General features: G+C 41.1%; 1 protein-coding gene across 3 annotated transcripts in view; it reads right to left on the bottom strand.

Moving 5' to 3' along the window:
- The window catches only part of ITK (IL2 inducible T cell kinase), a 66,619-nt gene that overhangs the window by 41,356 nt on the left and 6,967 nt on the right, over positions 1–18,296 (bottom strand). For all 3 annotated transcript variants that reach the window (XM_029217162.1, XM_029217159.1, XM_029217161.1), the window contains exons 2-4: positions 5,895–5,999; positions 4,300–4,381; positions 1,572–1,700 (exon numbers count right to left, since the gene is read on the bottom strand). In XM_029217162.1, coding sequence (XP_029072995.1) covers positions 1,572–1,700; positions 4,300–4,381; positions 5,895–5,999 — 316 coding nt within the window. The remainder of the gene's footprint in view (positions 1–1,571; positions 1,701–4,299; positions 4,382–5,894; positions 6,000–18,296) is intronic.

Below are 18,296 nucleotides of genomic sequence, written 5' to 3'. Positions count from 1 at the left end.
GTTGTTTTAAAAGTGGCACTAGGGCTTCCCTGGTGGTGCAGTGGTTGAGGGTCCACCTGCTGATGCAGGGGACGCGGGTTCGTGCCTCGGTCCGGGAAGATCCCACATGCCGCGGATTGGCTGGGCCCATGAGCCATGGCCACTGAGCCTGTGCATCCGGAGCCTGTGCTCCGCAGCGGGAGAGGCCACAACAGTGAGAGACCCACGTACCGCAAAAAAAAATAGTGGCACTAAGAGGGGCTGCAACTCAGGAAGCCGCAGAAAACCCAGCCACGTGTTACATTTAAGCACATCCGCCTTGGGCTGTCAATCTGAGGTATTAGGTTTTAGTGCAAAAAAGAAACTGATGGATGAGAAAAGTTAAGTACGGTAAGAGAGGTTGAGAGGAGAGGGCTATGGAAGCAAACAATCCACATGATCCATCATTCCTAGTCAACAGTGGCTTTGCAGAGCACCTCCTTGCTGTATGACCTTGAGCATGTTGAAGTCCTCAAGCCTCCTCTTTCTTTAACATCATACCATCTACCCCAGGTGGTTATGAGGAATGAGAGTGTAATGTACGTAAAAGTGCATCAGAGTGGAGTTGCCCTTCACTGGGGGTTCAGGTCCCAAAGTCATCACATAAGATAAAATCGAGGTGCACTCCGATCTCTAGGACCTGGGTCTTTGACCTCAAAGGCCAAAAAACAATATCTTTTGTTTTTGCTGTGCAGTTAGGCTGTGGCCTCCTTTTCTCTGAGACTGTGGAGGTCAAGGGCAAGTAAGTAGAGGTGGGGAGAAGCCACATTGTAAAATGAGCAGTTTTTTTGGTTTTACTTCCCCCTCCAAGTGTATAGAATTCAACTTGTGTGATTGAACACGTGTGATATGATGCCACCGTAATAGATAATATTATGTATCTCTAGGGCTGTCTCTACAACTTCAGATTTGAATAGACTGTGGCAATCAAATTTCCTAACTTGAAGGTATAGTGGTGCTATTCAAACTTTACTGTGCACACAGATCTCCTGGGGATCTTATTTTGTTAAAATACAAATTCTTATCCAGTAGACCTAGGAGGGGGCCTAGTATTTGCATTTCTAACTAGCTTCCAGGTGATGTTGATGCCGCTGGTCTAAGAACCACACTTTGAGTAGCAAGGAGTTAAAAAGATATCGGCCTTGAGATGAAAAAACATCAACAGGGCTTCCCTGGTGGCGCAGTGGTTGGGAGTCCACCTGCCGATGCAGGGGACACGGGTTCGTGCCCCGGTCCAGGAGGATCCCACATGCCGCGGAGCGGCTGGGCCCGTGAGCCATGGTCGCTGAGCCTGCGCGTCTGGAGCCTGTGCTCCGTGGCGGGAGAGACCACAGCAGTGAGAGGCCCGCGTACCACAAACAAACAAACAAACAAAAAAAACATCAACAGACTGGTGGTAGAGGAGGATGATTGCCTTCTGAAAATTTTGAAATTGTGGACTTTTGCATTCAATCCTGGACACCCCTGGTGTTGGGAAGCAAAGAGCCTTTCCTTCCTACTAGTAGAGAGTCCAGTCACTGTACGAAGAAGAAAGGGAATTCATAGTCACTTACCATTCTTGGTGGGATCATACTGGGCACAGCCCACAGCAAGCTTCTCCAGTTGAGCACAGCATCTCCATCTCCCGTCCATCCAGAAATTAGGATGATACTTGGGCACCAAACTGTTGTTATTTCTGGTTTCTGAAACGGGTTGGCACCGGCAGAAGAGTTATTTCCAGGTCAGTCTATCAAGGGCCACCAACTTTATAATTCCTTGAGATTGACCCTGCTGTGTGAGTTTGCATGAGTATTGCCTAGAATAGTCAGAAGTATGGCCTATTTTCCGGGCATATACATTTACGGAGGAGTGCATATTGAATTTAGGCATCAGCAGATCTGGGTTCTTATCCGGCTCTGCCTTGAGTTAGTTGTGTGTCCTTAGGTTGGGCAAAAACCTCATCTGAGCCCCAGTTCCCACTGTGCCATGATGTTGTTAGACTGGGACCTTGGGCCCCACAAAAGTGCCTTAGGGAATTTAGGGAAGGCTGAATAGGTAGGATTCTCACCACTCCATTTCTCCCACCTTCAACTATAGCAACTTTGCTTTTATCCTTTCTAGATTTGTGGCTTTAAAGTCAGATTTTGGTACAGGAAAAAAGAGGCTTTCCTCCTAAGGAAAAAAAAAAGTATGAAAAAGCAGAGGACTAGACAGATGATCTCTAATGCTTCTTTCAGCTTTAACATCCTGTGAGTAAAACCCCTCCACCGAGGTAGAACGGCCAATGAGCATAGATGGGGCCCTTTCGGTTACTTCGTACTTTAGGGTTCGTTCTCTGCCCGTTGACTGTTAAACTTGAGAGCCCTTCCCAGTTTATCTGGCACGTGCCATTTGGGACTCACAACAACCTTGGAAGAAGATAAGACTTGTATGTTTATTCTCATTTTTCAGATAGAGGCATCGTGGCTCCCGAGATTTCAAATGGCTTGCCTACCCTCAGTCCCCACAGCTACTTAGATTAATATTTGAATCCAGTTCTCCTGCAAATCCAGGGCTTCAGGCTAAATGACAATAAAATAATATTAAATAATAATAATAGTAAGATGGATCGAGTGCTTTCTTTGGGTATGATTCCAAGTGTCTGACATGTCCTAACACTTTTTTTTTTAACATCTTTATTGGAGTATAATTGCTTTACAATGGTGTGTTAGTTTCTGCTTTATAACAAAGTGAATCAACGTCCTAACACTTTTAATTCTCACAATAACCCTATGACTGCCTGTTTCTAGTCAGAATTTATAGCTGAGGAAATGGAGACACTGAAAAGTCAAGGAATTTGCCCAAGGTCACACACTAATAGTTGGCAGAGCTGGAATTTTCTCCTTAGCAGCCTGGCTCCACATCTCATGTTCATACACGCTGTGCTGGTTCTGATTATGCTGTCGGGAAGGCGAGTCCTAAGAAGTACCCTTACAATGATCTGAAAACCTTTAAGGCTAGTTGACATTTGTTGGGTTCTGACTATGGGCCTGGATAGTCCCAAGGGCCTTACTCTTAGCAGCTCTGAAGGCAGGTGCTTTTGAAAAAATTTATTTATTAAAGTATAGTTGGGACTTCCCAGGTGGCGCAGTGGTTAAGAATCCTCCTGCCAACGCGGGGGACACAGGTTCGAGCCCTGGTCCGGGAAGCTCCCACGTGCGGCGGAGCAACTAAGCCCGTGTGCCACAGCTACTGAAGCCTGTGCACCTAGAGCCCGTGCTCCTCAACAAGAGAAGCTACTGCAATGAGAAGCCCTTGTACAGCAACAAAGAGTAGCCCCCGCTCGCTGCAACTAGAGAAAGCCTGCATGTCGCAACGAAGACCCAACGCAGCCAAAAATAAATAAATAAATAAATTTATGTAAAAAAAAGTATAGTTGACTTACGATATTAGTTTCAGGTGCACAACATAGTGATTCAGTGTTTGTGTAGGTTACATACCATACAAAGTTAGTATAAAATAGTGACTATATTCCCTGTGCTGTACATTACATTCCTGTGACTTATTTATTTTATGACTGGTAGTTGGTACCTCTTAATCCCCTTCTTCTCTTTTGCCCCTCCTCCCACCCCTCTCTGCTCTGGAGACTGCTAGTTTGTTCTCCGTTTATGTGAGTCTGTTTCTCTTTTGTTATATTCATTTGTTTTATTTTTTAGATTCCACATATAAGTGAAAACATACAGCACTTGTCTTTCTCTGTCTGACTTATTCTACTTAGCATAATACCAGGAGGCAGGTACTATTATTTTTATTCCCTCCTCCTCCCCTTGTTAAAAACAGGTGGAGAAACTGAAGCACAGAGCAGTTGAGGAAGTTGCCCAAGCACACATGGCTAGTGAGTGGCAGAGCCAGCATTCAAACCCAGGTCATCTAACTCAAGGGCCCATGCTCTTATTCTTCATACTATACGAGGGGTCAGCAGACTTTTTCTTGAAGGACTAGGTAGTAAATATTTTAGGTTTTGCTCACCAGCAGGCACAATTGATATATTACGGAGGTATTTACATAACCCTTTTAAATAGAACCATTAAAAAAAATTTAAAAACATCCTTATCTCAGACCTTTACAAAAGCAGGTGGCAGAGAGGATTTGCCTGACCCTGTACTATACTGGTTGTTACCCAAGTTGAAAACGTGGGACCCTCCACCAGCACCAAAAGGGAGAAATGTTTGACCATCAGCCACCCTTTAGTCTATCATGGAACTCAAGCCTTCTAGAGGATCTAGGCATCTCAGGGATTCAGTCGCACAGGAGGTTAATTACCTTCTTTAAGGGCCAGCACCCAGCGCTGCCGGCTCTCGCGATCTGGAGCAAACACATACAGGAGGTAGTTGTCATGCACAACCTGGAAACACACACAGAGTTCAAGGTGAACAGTGCAGCCAGAGATGTATGACTGACAGCAGGCCCACCTGGCTTACTGGGCCAAGAGTGGGGTCTCAAGTTGTCATCAAAAGGCAAACATTTGGGTAATTTAGGGACTAGTGTCCTTTTTATCCAGGAGTTTGGATGCTGTGCAGATACAGGGTGAAACTCCACAGCTCATCTTCGAATACATGTCACCAGTATGCCATCACTAAATTCAAATCACTGGAGAAAAGAGTTCTCCACTTACCTAGACAGGACGTTTACTTCTCATATTAATTTTTCAGTGATTAAAAAAAATCTGGCATATGAAAGAGTAAGATATTAGATGATCAATATATAATCGAGATTTTTTAAAACTTCTTAATTTGAAATAAGACACCCAAGAATTTCCAAAGATAGTACAGAGTTCCTGTATACTTTTCACCCACTTTTCTCCAATGATAACATCTTACATAACATAGTATGTTTTTAAAACCAGGAAATTGACATTGAGCAAATACTATTAATGTACTACACATCTTTGAATTTCACCAGGCTTTTTTTTTTTTTTCCATGCACTCATTTGTAATTGGAATTTTAATGACGGGAAAAATATGTGTCATTCCTTTTACTTTTGGTACTAAAAATTCCAACTTGTGGAGGTCATATTTCTAGTAGGAAAAAAGTCCTTTTTTATGCCACATTAAAAAGTGGAATATTAACTCCTCAGATTGGTAAACATGAACGGTACCCTAGGATGTGCAAGAAGATATCCACTCTTTCAGAACCATAAATGTCAAGAGTGGTAACGAGATTTAGATGATGTCATGACCTAAAGACTAGATATACTCTCCACCAGCTCTGTCCAATAGAGCTTGCTGCAGTGATGGAAATGTTCTAAAATCTCTGCTGTCCAATAAATTAGCCACTAGCCACGTGTGGCTATTGAAGGTGTGAAAAGTTTATTCGTTGAATGTGGCTTAGTGTGACTCAGGAGCTGATTAACATTGTGTAATTTAAATTAATTTACATTTAAATGTAAACATGTGCATGTGGCTCCTGGCTACTGTATCGGACAGCACAACTCCATATAGTTCTCAGATTATAAAATCTGAGTCTTTTTACTCCAGGACCTCCAAGCAATTTATAACCAAGTATTGTAACCTGTTGTCCCAAGTCATGAGTCAACCACCCTTATGGACTATTAGGCTTGGGGCCCTGGATAGCTTTTTTCCTCCCCCCAGGAGCAGAGTACTTAGGACTTTCCTTGAGGTGGGGAAGACACGAGGGAAAGGGAAATGAATGACAACTTTTTCAAGATTTTGTGGTTAATCTTTGTTGAATGAATGAATGCATCATCGGTTGAAAGAAAACAGCAATTTCTTCTGGGCTTGGTCTAAGTTCTAACCCTTGACCAGAGTCATCTCTGTCCCACCTTCTTGTACAATGACTGAGCATTTTAACCATTGTCCAAGGAATGGGGAACTAGCCCCTTTTCCTGATGCACTTACCTGAAATGGATATTTATAGTGGCATGGGATGATAATGTCACTTTTCACAATCTCGACACATTTGATTCGGGAAAGTTCAATGGAGCCCTTCAAAGTGCGCTTTTTCTGTGGGGAGAAAAAGCACGTTCCATTTAAGGAAGAAGGAAGACAATATTTTTGTCCAGGCTGCTTCTAGAAATACATTACTAGATAAGATCCACTGTAAACCAACCCTCCAAATATCCAGAAGCTTCTTAGCCCTCAGTGCCTGAGAAGAACACTCTGAGCAGACTTCTGGGAGACCATGTTATTTGAATCATCTTTTTGATGGAGTAACTGACTTCTCTGTTCATTGAGCCACTGTGCCTTATATCCCAGTTACCTTGTGACAAACAGCAGCATTTGCAGAACTTACAGCTGGGATGGGTAGTGCAATCTGTGGGAAACCACACGTGTGCCAGTTTTTTTCTGCTTTGTACCTGTTCATGGCCTTATTAGCATAGTAAGTGAGCTCAGGCCTGACCTGGTTGGTGACAAATACCTTTAGTGGCACCTTTCTTTTCTATATCTGCCTCCTCTGTGTCCCTTAGTTATCCATGATCTCACAATGGCACCCCTGTAGGACATTCCTGACTCTGCTCTGTAACTATCCCTTCTCCACACCCCCATTAAATTTTACTGGCTCCATGTCTCATTTCCTTGGAAGCTGCTAGATGTATTCCTTGATAACTAATTCACATGATGGTCTTTGTGATTTATAACCATGTCACATGTTACCCATTTCTAAGGGTCCTTGTCCTTGGATCCCAGGGCATGTTAGGTTGGTAGACGATAAGGGTCCATAGAAGGCTAGTTAGGGAAAAGCTTTTGGAGAGCAGGAGCCTTTCACAGGTGCCTGGAATTAGGCTTCCATTGAGAATAGAGTTTAATTCAGTTATGGAACCAGTTGCAAAACAATTCATCTTAGCTTATCCTTAAGAAAGAGGTAGCACAGATGGTGGTGAATCAGGCACAAGGTTGGAAAGGGCTAGGGACAAAGTTGGGCTCTGCTTCTAACCAGCTCTGTGACCTTGGGTCATTCATCTACCTCCCTGAACTTCAGTTTCCACGTCTGAGAAGTGAGGATAATAATGCCTACCCTTTAAGTGTTGATTGCAGAATAAGATGGGAGTATGTAAACAAATGACCTGGCTTATGATATGTGCCCTCAATAAAGGGTACCCTCCTAGTGAAAGAGGTTAAAGAAGTCCTAACTATGGCAAGAGAGTTGTGATATATGAGGGCACTTGGTGAGTATTTGGGAAGTATGACATCATCAAATTCTCCAGAAATGAGCTCAGGCTTTACTCACCACTTTTTGATACTCAGCCTAATGGCTAGCCTTTGCTTTAGTAGCTGAGGCACAGAATTGAGATGAAAAAAATTCAAGATGTGAGAAGTACTCTTTATTGAATACAGGGAAGTTTTGTGGCATTTCCTTTTTTTAAATTTTCTTTCTGAAAACAAATTTATTCATTTTTGAAAGTACAAAATCTATCCATGTTCATTGTAACAAATAAAACAATATGGAGGTATGTTGAGAAAATAGTTCTAGTATTTCAGTATCCTATCCTTCTCCACAACTCTGAGCTAGCCAAGGTTAACCATTTGGAATGTATTTATCTTTCCCACACATATTTATAGGATATATAATACGAAAATGAGCATCTCTTCTACATAGTGGTCTCCAGTGTGCTTTTGTAATCTCAGGATGTATTAAGAGGTCAGTCTTCCCTTAAAAACCTCTGAAAACATGTGCCCTTTGGACCCAAACTCTCTTCTCATTTAGAGTGTTTCATAGCTAGAAATACGTGTCCTGATCCTGCCCATAATCATAGTCTTTGGAATGGGTAATCTGTTTTCAAAAGCAGAAGAGCACAAAAGAGCTGTCTTCTCAAAAACCATCTGCAGTTACAGGTGATAAACAGGGAGTCTGAGCTTTGAGGTTATCTTGGTTTTCATCCTCTGTTGGGTTATTTCCTTAGTAGCATACATGGTAAAATGCAACAGAAGGCTCATGGCAGTAACAGGACCACTCTGTTTGCAGACATTTTTGTCACTGAAACTCCTGCATTCCTGAGGGTAAAGACCAGGACATCTGTTACCATATCCCCCAAGCCTATCACAGTGGCTGGTCCACCATGGGTGCCCAGTTAGGATGATATAAACGAAGGGTGCCGAGTTGGAAGGCAGCTTAAATAGTCTCAATCAGACTTAAGGCTAATGCGTTTAGCCATTCAGGAATATTTATTGAGGGCCAGCCCTGAGCCAGGTGGTGCTCTGAGTGCAGGAAATAGAGAGATGAACATGGTAGACCTTCTCATGGAGCTCTAGTCTAGTTGGGAAGGCAGACAATATATACAAGTGCTCTGAGGAGAATAGGACAGGTTGATGTGGTCAACTGGTGGTCAGGGCAGCCCTCACTGGAGACAGGGCATTTGAGAAGAGATCAGAAAGTCAATAAAGGAGCCAGATAAGAGAAGGCCTGGGAGAGTGAGCCCTGAGGTAGAGTAAACAGCAAGAGCAAAAGCCCTGGGGTAGAAACATTCTGGATAAGTATCAGTTGTTAATAGCCTGGGATCATCATAATCAGGGCATCAGGTGGACGTAAACAGTAACTGGAGTTGTGACTAGGGATACAAATTCTATGTGAAGTTCTAAAGCAGTGCTAACCCACAGAAACATAATGTGAGCCATATATGGAATTTAAAATTTTCTAGTAGCCACACTAAAAATAGCAAAAAGAAACAAGTACAATTAATTTTAAGAGCACAGTATTTTGTTTAACCCAGTATTTCTAAATATTATCATTTCCACATGTTATCAACATAAAAAATTGAGAGCTATTATGTTTAAGGGCTAAGACTTTGTGTATTTTACAAGATGTCTCAATCTGGATTCTCCACATTGCAAGTGATCAGTAGCCACACATGACTGGTGGCTACCTTATTAGGCAGTGTGGCTTCAAGATTTCCAGGGAAGATTTCTCTAAACTCAGATGATCTTCTCTGACTTCTTAATATTCGTTGAGTTCCAACATGGATTTTAAGAGACTGTCAGGTGAGCCTTCGGGGGAAATGGATTTCACATTCTATCATCAAAGTTCACTCTCAGCCCCAGAGGAGTGATCAGGTTCCCCCCTCACAATGCGTCCTGCTTGGTCAGTCTCTCTGACATCCTAAGGCCAGTTCTCCTCAGATCTCCAAAGATCTGCTACGTGGTAAATAGCAGGGTCAGCTGTGCCTTCCCCTAGCTGGGCAGGGGGGGACAGTCGGTCAGTGAGCTAAACACAGCTTTGTCTCTGGGAGATGGTGACTGCCTGTAATCATCCCAAACAACTGCGCTATTTCTGAAAAATGCCAGCGTAAAACCTTCCAGGGAAGCCACATGAAAGCCACCAGAGAAAGAGAGACACCAAGTAAAGCAGGTCCTCATTCTTCCTCGTTATTCCATCTGCACCCCTTGAGGTGAAGATCACAGAACTTCACTTGGCCTTGTCTCTTTTCTTGGCCACATTCAAAGCTGTCCTCATATGGCAAAGCTTCACCCTGGTCATTTGATATATGTCAAACACAATCTAAAAAGATGCTGATGCCCACATATTTGTACAAGGTAAGCTTGTGCAAGTGGCTTTTATATCGCCTTTCTTTTTATGTTAATGTATCCTATGAAATAGAATTTTGGATTGTGACTTTTAAAGAAGGCAGGAAAAATCAAAAAGACCATAACATTTGGGAGCATTTTCTATACTTCAGGCACTCAACAGGCCATCTCATTTAATCACAGTCCTACAGAGTATTATTCCCCCATTTTGCAGGTGAGGACATTGAGTTTCAGAGGGACCAAGTCTCTTTATAAGTGAGCATACAAGCTCAACTCTGTGACTCCAGAGCCTGAGTGCTTAATGACTGCTTCATGGCTTTGCACCTGCCCTGACTTAAGGTAGGAGACTTTCATTCCCCAAACCCAACGCTGAATAATCAATTGCATGACCAATTTCTGTAAGCCGTGACCCAGTGGAGATTTGTTTCTGTCTCATTTGGTTGTGAAATGCTTATGTTGGATTTCAAAGCGGTAGCCCAGAGCTCCCTCTTCGCTCCTATAACATTGGTGCCTTGGTTGCTCAGCTAGTCCAGCAGATACATCAGTAAGAAGCTGTGTGTCAGTTACCCATGAAAGAGGACATCTCCACCCTTCTGAAAAACAGTAGAACTTCAGCCTTCTCCTCCAGTGAGGCTGAGTGAGAGAGAAACGGAACTTTCATATCAGGCAAACCCATGTCTGTCTGACCAGCTGTGCAACCTCAGGCAAATGTCTCAACTTCTCTGTTGCCTTGTTGTTGTTTTTTTAAGTGGAAATAATAACTGTCCCTGAATCAGTGGGTTAACTTAGAGGATTTAAAAGATCTACATAAACCTACTAGCAAAAGAAAATCATTCAAATGATAAACCACCCACCCAAATGTTACTTCCTTTCCTTTCCTTCTCCAAATGCTGCCCAAAGATCAAGACCTCACTCACTTGTCTTTATGTGTCCACATTTTCTTTGGGGTTTTCTTTCAGGTAAATATGTAACTGAGAACCACCATTTGGGAGGACGACATTAATATTTAACTGGTGATGCTGGTGATTTTGACATTCCGGAGTTATTTGTTTACTTTGCCAATTATTTGTAAAACCAGGGCAAAACCTTGAAAGGGGCCTGTTGCCTGGTCTTCCCATCTGTGTCACATTTGCTCTCATTTTAGCAAATGTAGGGACTTTAGCTCTCTGCTTCCCTTCCCCCTCACCCGTCAAAACTTCACCCAAATAGTCATTCACCTAAGATTTAACTTCCTGAGAGCTTAAGGCTTGATATGTTTCACAGGAGTTTGGATTAGGACAGGTATTAGAGACTTAAACCTAGAGGGAGATTTGATAATCAAATTTCAAGCATCAACTGGGAGAGTGTTTTTCAAAGGGAAGCAGTATTTTTCAAAGGGGAGCGATGCGTTTAAGACTTTCTCGGGGACTTCCCTAGTGGCGCAGTGGTTAAGAATCCGCCTGCCAATGCAGGGAACACGGGTCCGAGCCCTGGTCTGGTAAGATCCCACATGCCGCGGAGCAACTAAGCCTGTGCGCCACAACTACTGAGCCTGCACTCTAGAGCCCGAGATCCACAACTACTGAAGCCCACGTGCCTAGAGCCCGTGCTCCACAACAAGAGAAGCCACCGCAATGAGAAGCCCGCGCACAGCAACAAAGACCCAACACAGCCAAAAATAATAAAATAATAAAAAAAGGCTTTCTCGGATCACACTGTAAAAGGAGCCACATGCTGCTTTTATCAGTTTCTTTAAGATTAGGAAATACTTTTGATGATTTTAACCAGGCATTTTGAATATTTTGTTCATTGCTTCTTCTGGCGTGTGGTACAGCCAGCCATTGTACCAATCTGAAACGGCACAATGATGAAATCGAAATGAAAACTGATGTCATGTGAGGTGAAACTTCAGTGACTGACTTGGGGGCTGCTTTCGCCCACCCCTACCAGAATTCCGACTATCAGTTCTAAGATTGGTTTTAGGAGCTTTCCTGGATTCTAGTCCCATCCCCTCTGCAAAACATGCTGGAGGTAACCCACGAGTTCCCTCCCAGTCTCCCAATGCAGCTTTCTGTCTTTTATGGCAAAGGGAACCCTCATGCTGAAGGGGAGACAAGCAGAAATTCGGAACTTGGAAAAGTCATGGTTGGAATCCCTATGAGAACAAGTATTATTGGGCAAGTTGTCTCAGTTCTCTGGGCTTAGTTCTCTTAGGTCTTCTGAATCATTTAGTTCTTGGGGAGTAGGGATGCTGCTGACAGCTGCAACTCAGGGTTATAATGACCTGAGCTACTTGGTACCTGATAGAGATGTGATCTCAATGGAAACAGCAGTGTCTTCTAGAACACCAGTGTAATTTGTAATTAGCTGTTGCTGGTTCTTCCCTCTCCCAGTCCATGTTCACCTGGACCTACCCCCACTAAACTTTCAAGTTCTGGGAAGATCTGGAGCTAAGGTAGCAGGTTTCGAGGCACCTAGACTGACTTAAAGCCAGGAAACTATGATCCATCCCACACCTGCCTCCTTTTCTTTCCACAAGACCTTTTCGTCATGGCCAAACCAGAGTAAACTGGCTTTCCTCACCTCAGCTTTTCACACCTTGGTTTACGATGAGGCTGGTTGTGCTGTGGGGAAAACACTCAAGCTTCCCTTAAAGTCCACCATCTCATTAGTAGTAGCACCCTGACTACCTGAAAATAAAAGGATTTTACTCACCCTCTCCCCACCTCCCCACAAAAACAAACAAACAAACAAAAAAAAACAAGAAGAAAGAAAGAAAGAAAAGAAAAGAAACAGGACTATACTCTCATACAGTTTCCAGACTCAATTTGGGATCCTCTATTAAAATTATGAATGTGTTTTCTCTCAAGAAGCTATTAAGAGCAGATACTCCTGGGAGTAGTTCTGGGGTTTGGGAGTAGGAAGTAGAGAGACTTTCTTTTCACCTCATATCCTTCTATACTGTTTCACTATTTTACCATGAACGTGTATTTCTTTTATTGTACTTAAAAGCAGTTAACTAAAATAAATAAATACATTTCCCTTATAGGGTTTATCCTATGGAAATATTTGTTTAAAATATAAAGAAGTAGGAAAATCCTTGTGGCATTATTTATTACACTGAAAAGTCTAGAGAAACCTAAATACCCACCAATAGACAAACGGTCAGATTAGTTATGGTTCATCTGTCTTGTGACCACTCTGTAGCCATCAACAAAGAGTAAAGCTGGTCTATATGGAGGGGAAAAAAAAATATATATATATATAAAATGTAAAAAGTAGGTTTAGAACAATAGGTGGAGCATCATCTCATTTTTGGGAAAAGAGATAATAAATATATATTAATATGTTCAATAATCAAAGAAATACTACAGGAAGTAACACTGCTATACTGGTTCTCCCTTGTGGGTGACACTATGGAAGACTTTTGCAGGGTAAGTTATATATTATTATAATATTTGAAGTTTTTGCTGTGAGCATGTAAATTTACTAAGCAGAAAAATAAAAATACTATTTTAAAGCAGTCACGCATTTTAAAAACACCACACTGTAGTACGGGTTTGACAGATGACTATGGGAGAAGGCCAAGTGGTACACATCAAATGCTGGGTGTGCAAAATGACGCAGCTCTTTGCTTTTATAACCTTGTGACCCCTTTAGCAGTCAGTGGCAGCCAGGCAGCACCTGCCGCCTGCTTTTCTGTATCCATGGAGGTTCAAGTTCATGACATTTCCTCTCCTGCTCTCCTTGAGTGCTAGTCATTTTCTTTATAGATTAATAAACAGCTCTGTGTGCTTTTATGTGGTGTATTTGTCTTAGAGGTGATGCAACAATTCAGGAATAATTCCAGCCTAATTCTTCTTAGCAATGATATTAGTGATCTTAGCCTTGAAAAAGCATTGTTCGTTTAAATTTGCTTACAAAAGTGGGTAGAGAGAAAAGGACTTAATGTGGAAATTAAGAGCAAGAACTAAGTGGTACAGAGTAGACCCTGAAGGTGTCCTGCACATTTTCTCTCTCAGCATCTCTGGTCTTTGAATGCACTTTCAAAGCCCTCCTTCTTTCCAATATAGGGCATATTAGATTTCGAATGAGTTTGAAAGAATGTATTTTTGAATCTACCTTTCGAGCACTGGCGATTCAGCAGCCAAAGTATATAAATGGATAACAACTTCATTAGATTTCAGGAAATAACTCCTTGCACAGAGATGATGTTCAATTGATTATTTGTTACTTGGTTGATTGAGGGAACAGCAGGTAGGACCAAGTGTGCAGCAAAAAGTAATATTTGTGGACTCCATGACAAAACTCTTAACAGAAATGATTTGAAAAAGACATCTAGAATGATTGGCAAGTGGATAACAATTTCTTGACAACGTAGAGGTAAGTTAAAACTAGCCTGCCCAAAGGTTTTAGCTAATAGATAAAGAGCTCCTACAAATTATTAAGGTAGATACTAACAACATTGTAGAAAGATGGGCAAAAGGGATCTAAACTGCTCTTAAACATATGAAAAGATGCTCAGTGACTATAATAATAGACGTGTAAATAAATTTTACTGATATACCATTTTTTAAGTCTATCAGACTTGCAAAGATCAAAACATATGATAATACTGTTGGTGAGGTTTTGAGAAAACAAGAATTTTACACGTGGCCCTGGAGAATGTTGATTGGTATAACTTCCGTGAAGAATAATTAGGTCATGTTCAGCAAAATAACAGATGTAAATATCCTTTGACACAGCAATCCCACTTCTAGAAATGTTTTCTATAGACCACAGCTTCCCAGCCTTGGCACTATTAACATTGTGGGCTGAATAATTCTTTGTTGTGAGTTTGTCCTGTGCATTGTAGGGTACTTAACACCCTGGCTCTACCCACCAAAGCCAATAGCACCCCCTTCCCCAGTTATGACAACCAAAAATTTCCAGACATTGCCAATGGTGGGCAATATTGCCCCTGGTTAAGACATATTCATACATATAGAAAGTGAGATACCTATAAGGTTATTCATTCCTCATTGTTTGTAATGACAAAAAAATTGGAAACAGACTAAATGTCCATCAAAATAGTTTTTTTATCTATACAACAACATATTATGCAACACCCCCCCCAAAAAAAAGAATAAAGAAGCCCCTCGCATATCAGTATGGATTGATCTTCAAGAAGTATTGCTAATCAACCAAAAGAAAAGTTAGGAAGTGTATGTAGCATATGCTACCATTGTATAAAAAGGAGGGAAAGAAGAAAGTTTATTTGTATTTATATATATATGCATAAAGGATCATTGGAAGAGCTGATAAGTTGATTATGCTGGTTGCTTTCAGGCAAGGAAGCAGTGTGGGATCAAACTACAAGGAATCCCTAATCCTAAGGTAAGTTGTTGCTTTTGTACTTACAGTTGCTATTGTGACCTTGGGCAAATTGCTTAACTTCCCTGTGTCTCGATTGCTTCATCTCTAAAACAGAATTTGACTTTTATCTTCTTCAAAGAATTGTGAGGATAAATGAGAAAAATCCATAGGAACGTGTTCAGTCCTCTCCTTGTGGTTTTTGTTGCAGGCTGCTCTTGTTGTTGTGTTGTCATTCAGGTAGGCCCGCTGAGCTAACAGGAGCATTCCTACTGGTCCCCACTCAGGACTTCATTAGACAGTGTTGGAAACTCACCAATGAGTCCTTGCCCCAACTCTCCCTTCTCAGTCACCATGGCTTCTATTATAAGACTTCTCAGACCCAAACAAGGCCTAGATCTGAAAATATCCATTGTAGAATACTTAATTCCAACTTTAATATTTGTCCCAGATGTCTGACCTGAGAAAAGACACTTAGCCTTTCCAAGCCTCTGTTTTTCTCATCAATACAATGGGGATAACAATAGGACCTACTGCATGTGGTTATTGTGAATATTTTTGATACGATACATGTAAAGCTCTTAATCTGGTGCCCTGAAACGCAGCAAGGACTCATTAGGTATTGGCTCATATTATTCTAAATTTTATGTTGGTTACATTTGAAATGCCTTCTTTTTAGGGTGCATTCTTGGGTTCATGCGTGGATTTTGATAACATGGTTTTTTATCAGCCATACAGTTATTAACCTTCTCTTAGCTGTATTACTTCCTGGAAAGATTTCCATATTTAACTAATCTCCATGTCTATTTGTGAATTCCTGATATCATTGGCAGTGAGATGCAATCACATAGTTTCCACTTCTTTTGAGCTGGTGGGGTCTTTAGAGATCATTCAATCCATCTTTTTATGTTAGAGATGAGGTTTCAAGGTGAAATGACTTTCTAAACTAGCTGTTATCTTTTCATTTCTACTATTCAATTTACAGCCTGGGGAGACCGAGGTCATAGAATTGGAAGCACCTTCGTGATTATTGCAGGTCAAGGGTAAGGCCAAGAGTGTAGGGTTCTGGGCAGCCTCCTTGTTCTCTCTTCAACTAGAACACTTCTTCTTCTGTTTCACATATGGGAATGGGAATGACACGTGTAATTTTATACTAAAAGGGGGCTCCAGGCTTTAAAAAGTTGGAAAACTTTGATCTAGTCCAATCCCTTGATAGTATGAACAAGAAAACCAAATCCCAGACAGAAGAAGGACTTGACCAAGGTCACCCAGATTAATCAGTACCAGGTCCCCATTCTGTTAAGCTGCTGTGCTGTTGCTTTCTCACCTTATCTCACTTTTCTAGAATTACAGAATTACAGTCTGCTTGAGACTTTCAGTCCCTGAGGCCCTATCTAAAGTTAGAGCTAACCTCTACAGAGCAGTCAAAAATGGCTTTTGTCATACCTTTCTGTATTTCATTTGCTTCTTGATAAAGAGTCTTGATGATCTAACCCAAAGAGCTCATTCACGTGAACCTTTCAGACCCCCTAAGGTGATCATCTAGGGAGACGAATATTTTGCAGAGTAGGGGGCTTTTTGGCACCCTTTCAATCCTACTATATAGGGTGGGTTCATCTACATACACATAAGACTGATTTTAAATCAAATTATCTTGCCCATGTATAAAATATTATATTTTTGACCTTTCTCTCACTATACCATTTAAAACCTATCAAAATAGTATTAGATATTTGAAGATCACCACAACAATGGGATTCTTTTGTTTTCTTATTAGTTTCTTCTTAGAAACATAATCTTCTCCAATGATTCTGGTAACTATTGGTGGCCCCATGCATTGCTTCAATCTCTTTGGAAGATTATGTAGCAACAAACGGTAGAGATCAGAAAATGCTATCCCGTGACACAGTTATCCCACATAACTCTATCCTAAAGAGCCGATTTTAAAAAGCAGAAAGTTCTATATTAGGTATACTGTTATTTTTCAGCATTTTCACTACACCTGAAAACAACCTGAATGTCAAACAATACATGATAGATAAGTTCGTCGATGTGTTCGGTACAGAAAACAGATAAGTACATCTCTGACATGAACCACTCGATTATTTAAAAAATCATATATTTGAGAAAATGATTACTTTGGAGGCCATGAATGGAAATGTATCTACAAAAGAATAATGGAAAAAGAATAAATGGAAAAATATAAAATTGTCATGCATTATGATTATAACTACACAAAATTTATGTCTGCATGAGAGTAAAGATCATTCTCACAGAGCCAGTAAATTGATGTTTTTAGACCAAAGGGTTTTGGAGAACAATTGGGTGTAATTGTTTCATTAATTTTTTTAACAGTATGGAGGTGTGAAGGTTCACTGCTCTGTCTCTGGAGATTAATTGTGGATTTAACTGGATTCTAACTTGTTTTCAGTCTTTGCTGTTAAAGGCCACTCGAGCTCAGTGTGAGCCTGAGGTCCTCAGTGTTGGTACACCAGGTGCTTTTCCACCAAAACGTGGAGTAGGATGAGTCTAGACCAAGTATCCCCGGAAGAGGGATGCTGTATTGGCAGTTCCTTTTGCCTGGAATGCTCTCCTCCATTTCTTAACTTGACCGTCTTTCTCATCCTTCAAGTTTTACCCTGGATAGAAATTTCTTCTCTGACCACTCTTCCCACTCAGCCCCAGCAACTGCTTAGTTTTTCCATAGAACCTACAGCAGTCTGTATCTGCTCTATATATTTATATACTTGCTTGTTGTCTGTTTCCCCCACTAGTATGTAAGCATGAGGTCAGACACCTTGTCTCTATTACTTACCACTGTATTCCTAGTCTCTAACATGACACCCTGCACATAGTAGGTGCTCAGGAAATTTTGCTGAACAAATGGGTAAATCTATATATACCAGAATAGAAACAGTTCCCTGATCCAGTGTTAGGTTAATAATAATAATAGTAATAAAGCTTTGGCACAAATACATGTCATTTTAGAGAGAAAAGTCTTGTATTTGAATTTTTTATAATATGCAGGTATAATTCTGTGACTTTTGAATATCAAAAAAAGGAAAATATAATGAGAAGTCTACTTATAAATAACTCTAGGTTAGTGGGAATTATATGGCGACATAAGAGTTTGGATCAGGTTCTTATTCCATTAAAATACTGACAACTTTCACTGAATTTCAAGGAACTGAATTTTCTGTGCATGGGAAACCACGTCAGACCTTCCATTCCCTCCTCTGGATCACTTTAAGCGAGGCTCCTGGGTCTTGTGAAGGCAAACCCAGACGAACCTCTCAATGAAAATTAGGTCCTGGAAGATATACTATTTTCTGTAGGCCTAAAAACTCATTGATGAGTGGAAGAATTTACTACTAGTTAGTTAGGGAAATGGGGGGATGAGGACTACTATTTGGGCCTTGAAAATGTGAGAAGAGCTTTAAACTCGTTTTC

The sequence above is a fragment of the Monodon monoceros genome, unplaced genomic scaffold (assembly GCF_005190385.1).
Source record: "Monodon monoceros isolate NGI ecotype Baffin Bay Population unplaced genomic scaffold, NGI_Narwhal_1 Super_Scaffold_12, whole genome shotgun sequence".
In the NCBI taxonomy this organism is placed as follows: domain Eukaryota; kingdom Metazoa; phylum Chordata; class Mammalia; order Artiodactyla; family Monodontidae; genus Monodon; species Monodon monoceros.
Note: the sequence above shows the minus strand (reverse complement) of the source record. Positions and strands in the feature narration are given on the sequence as shown.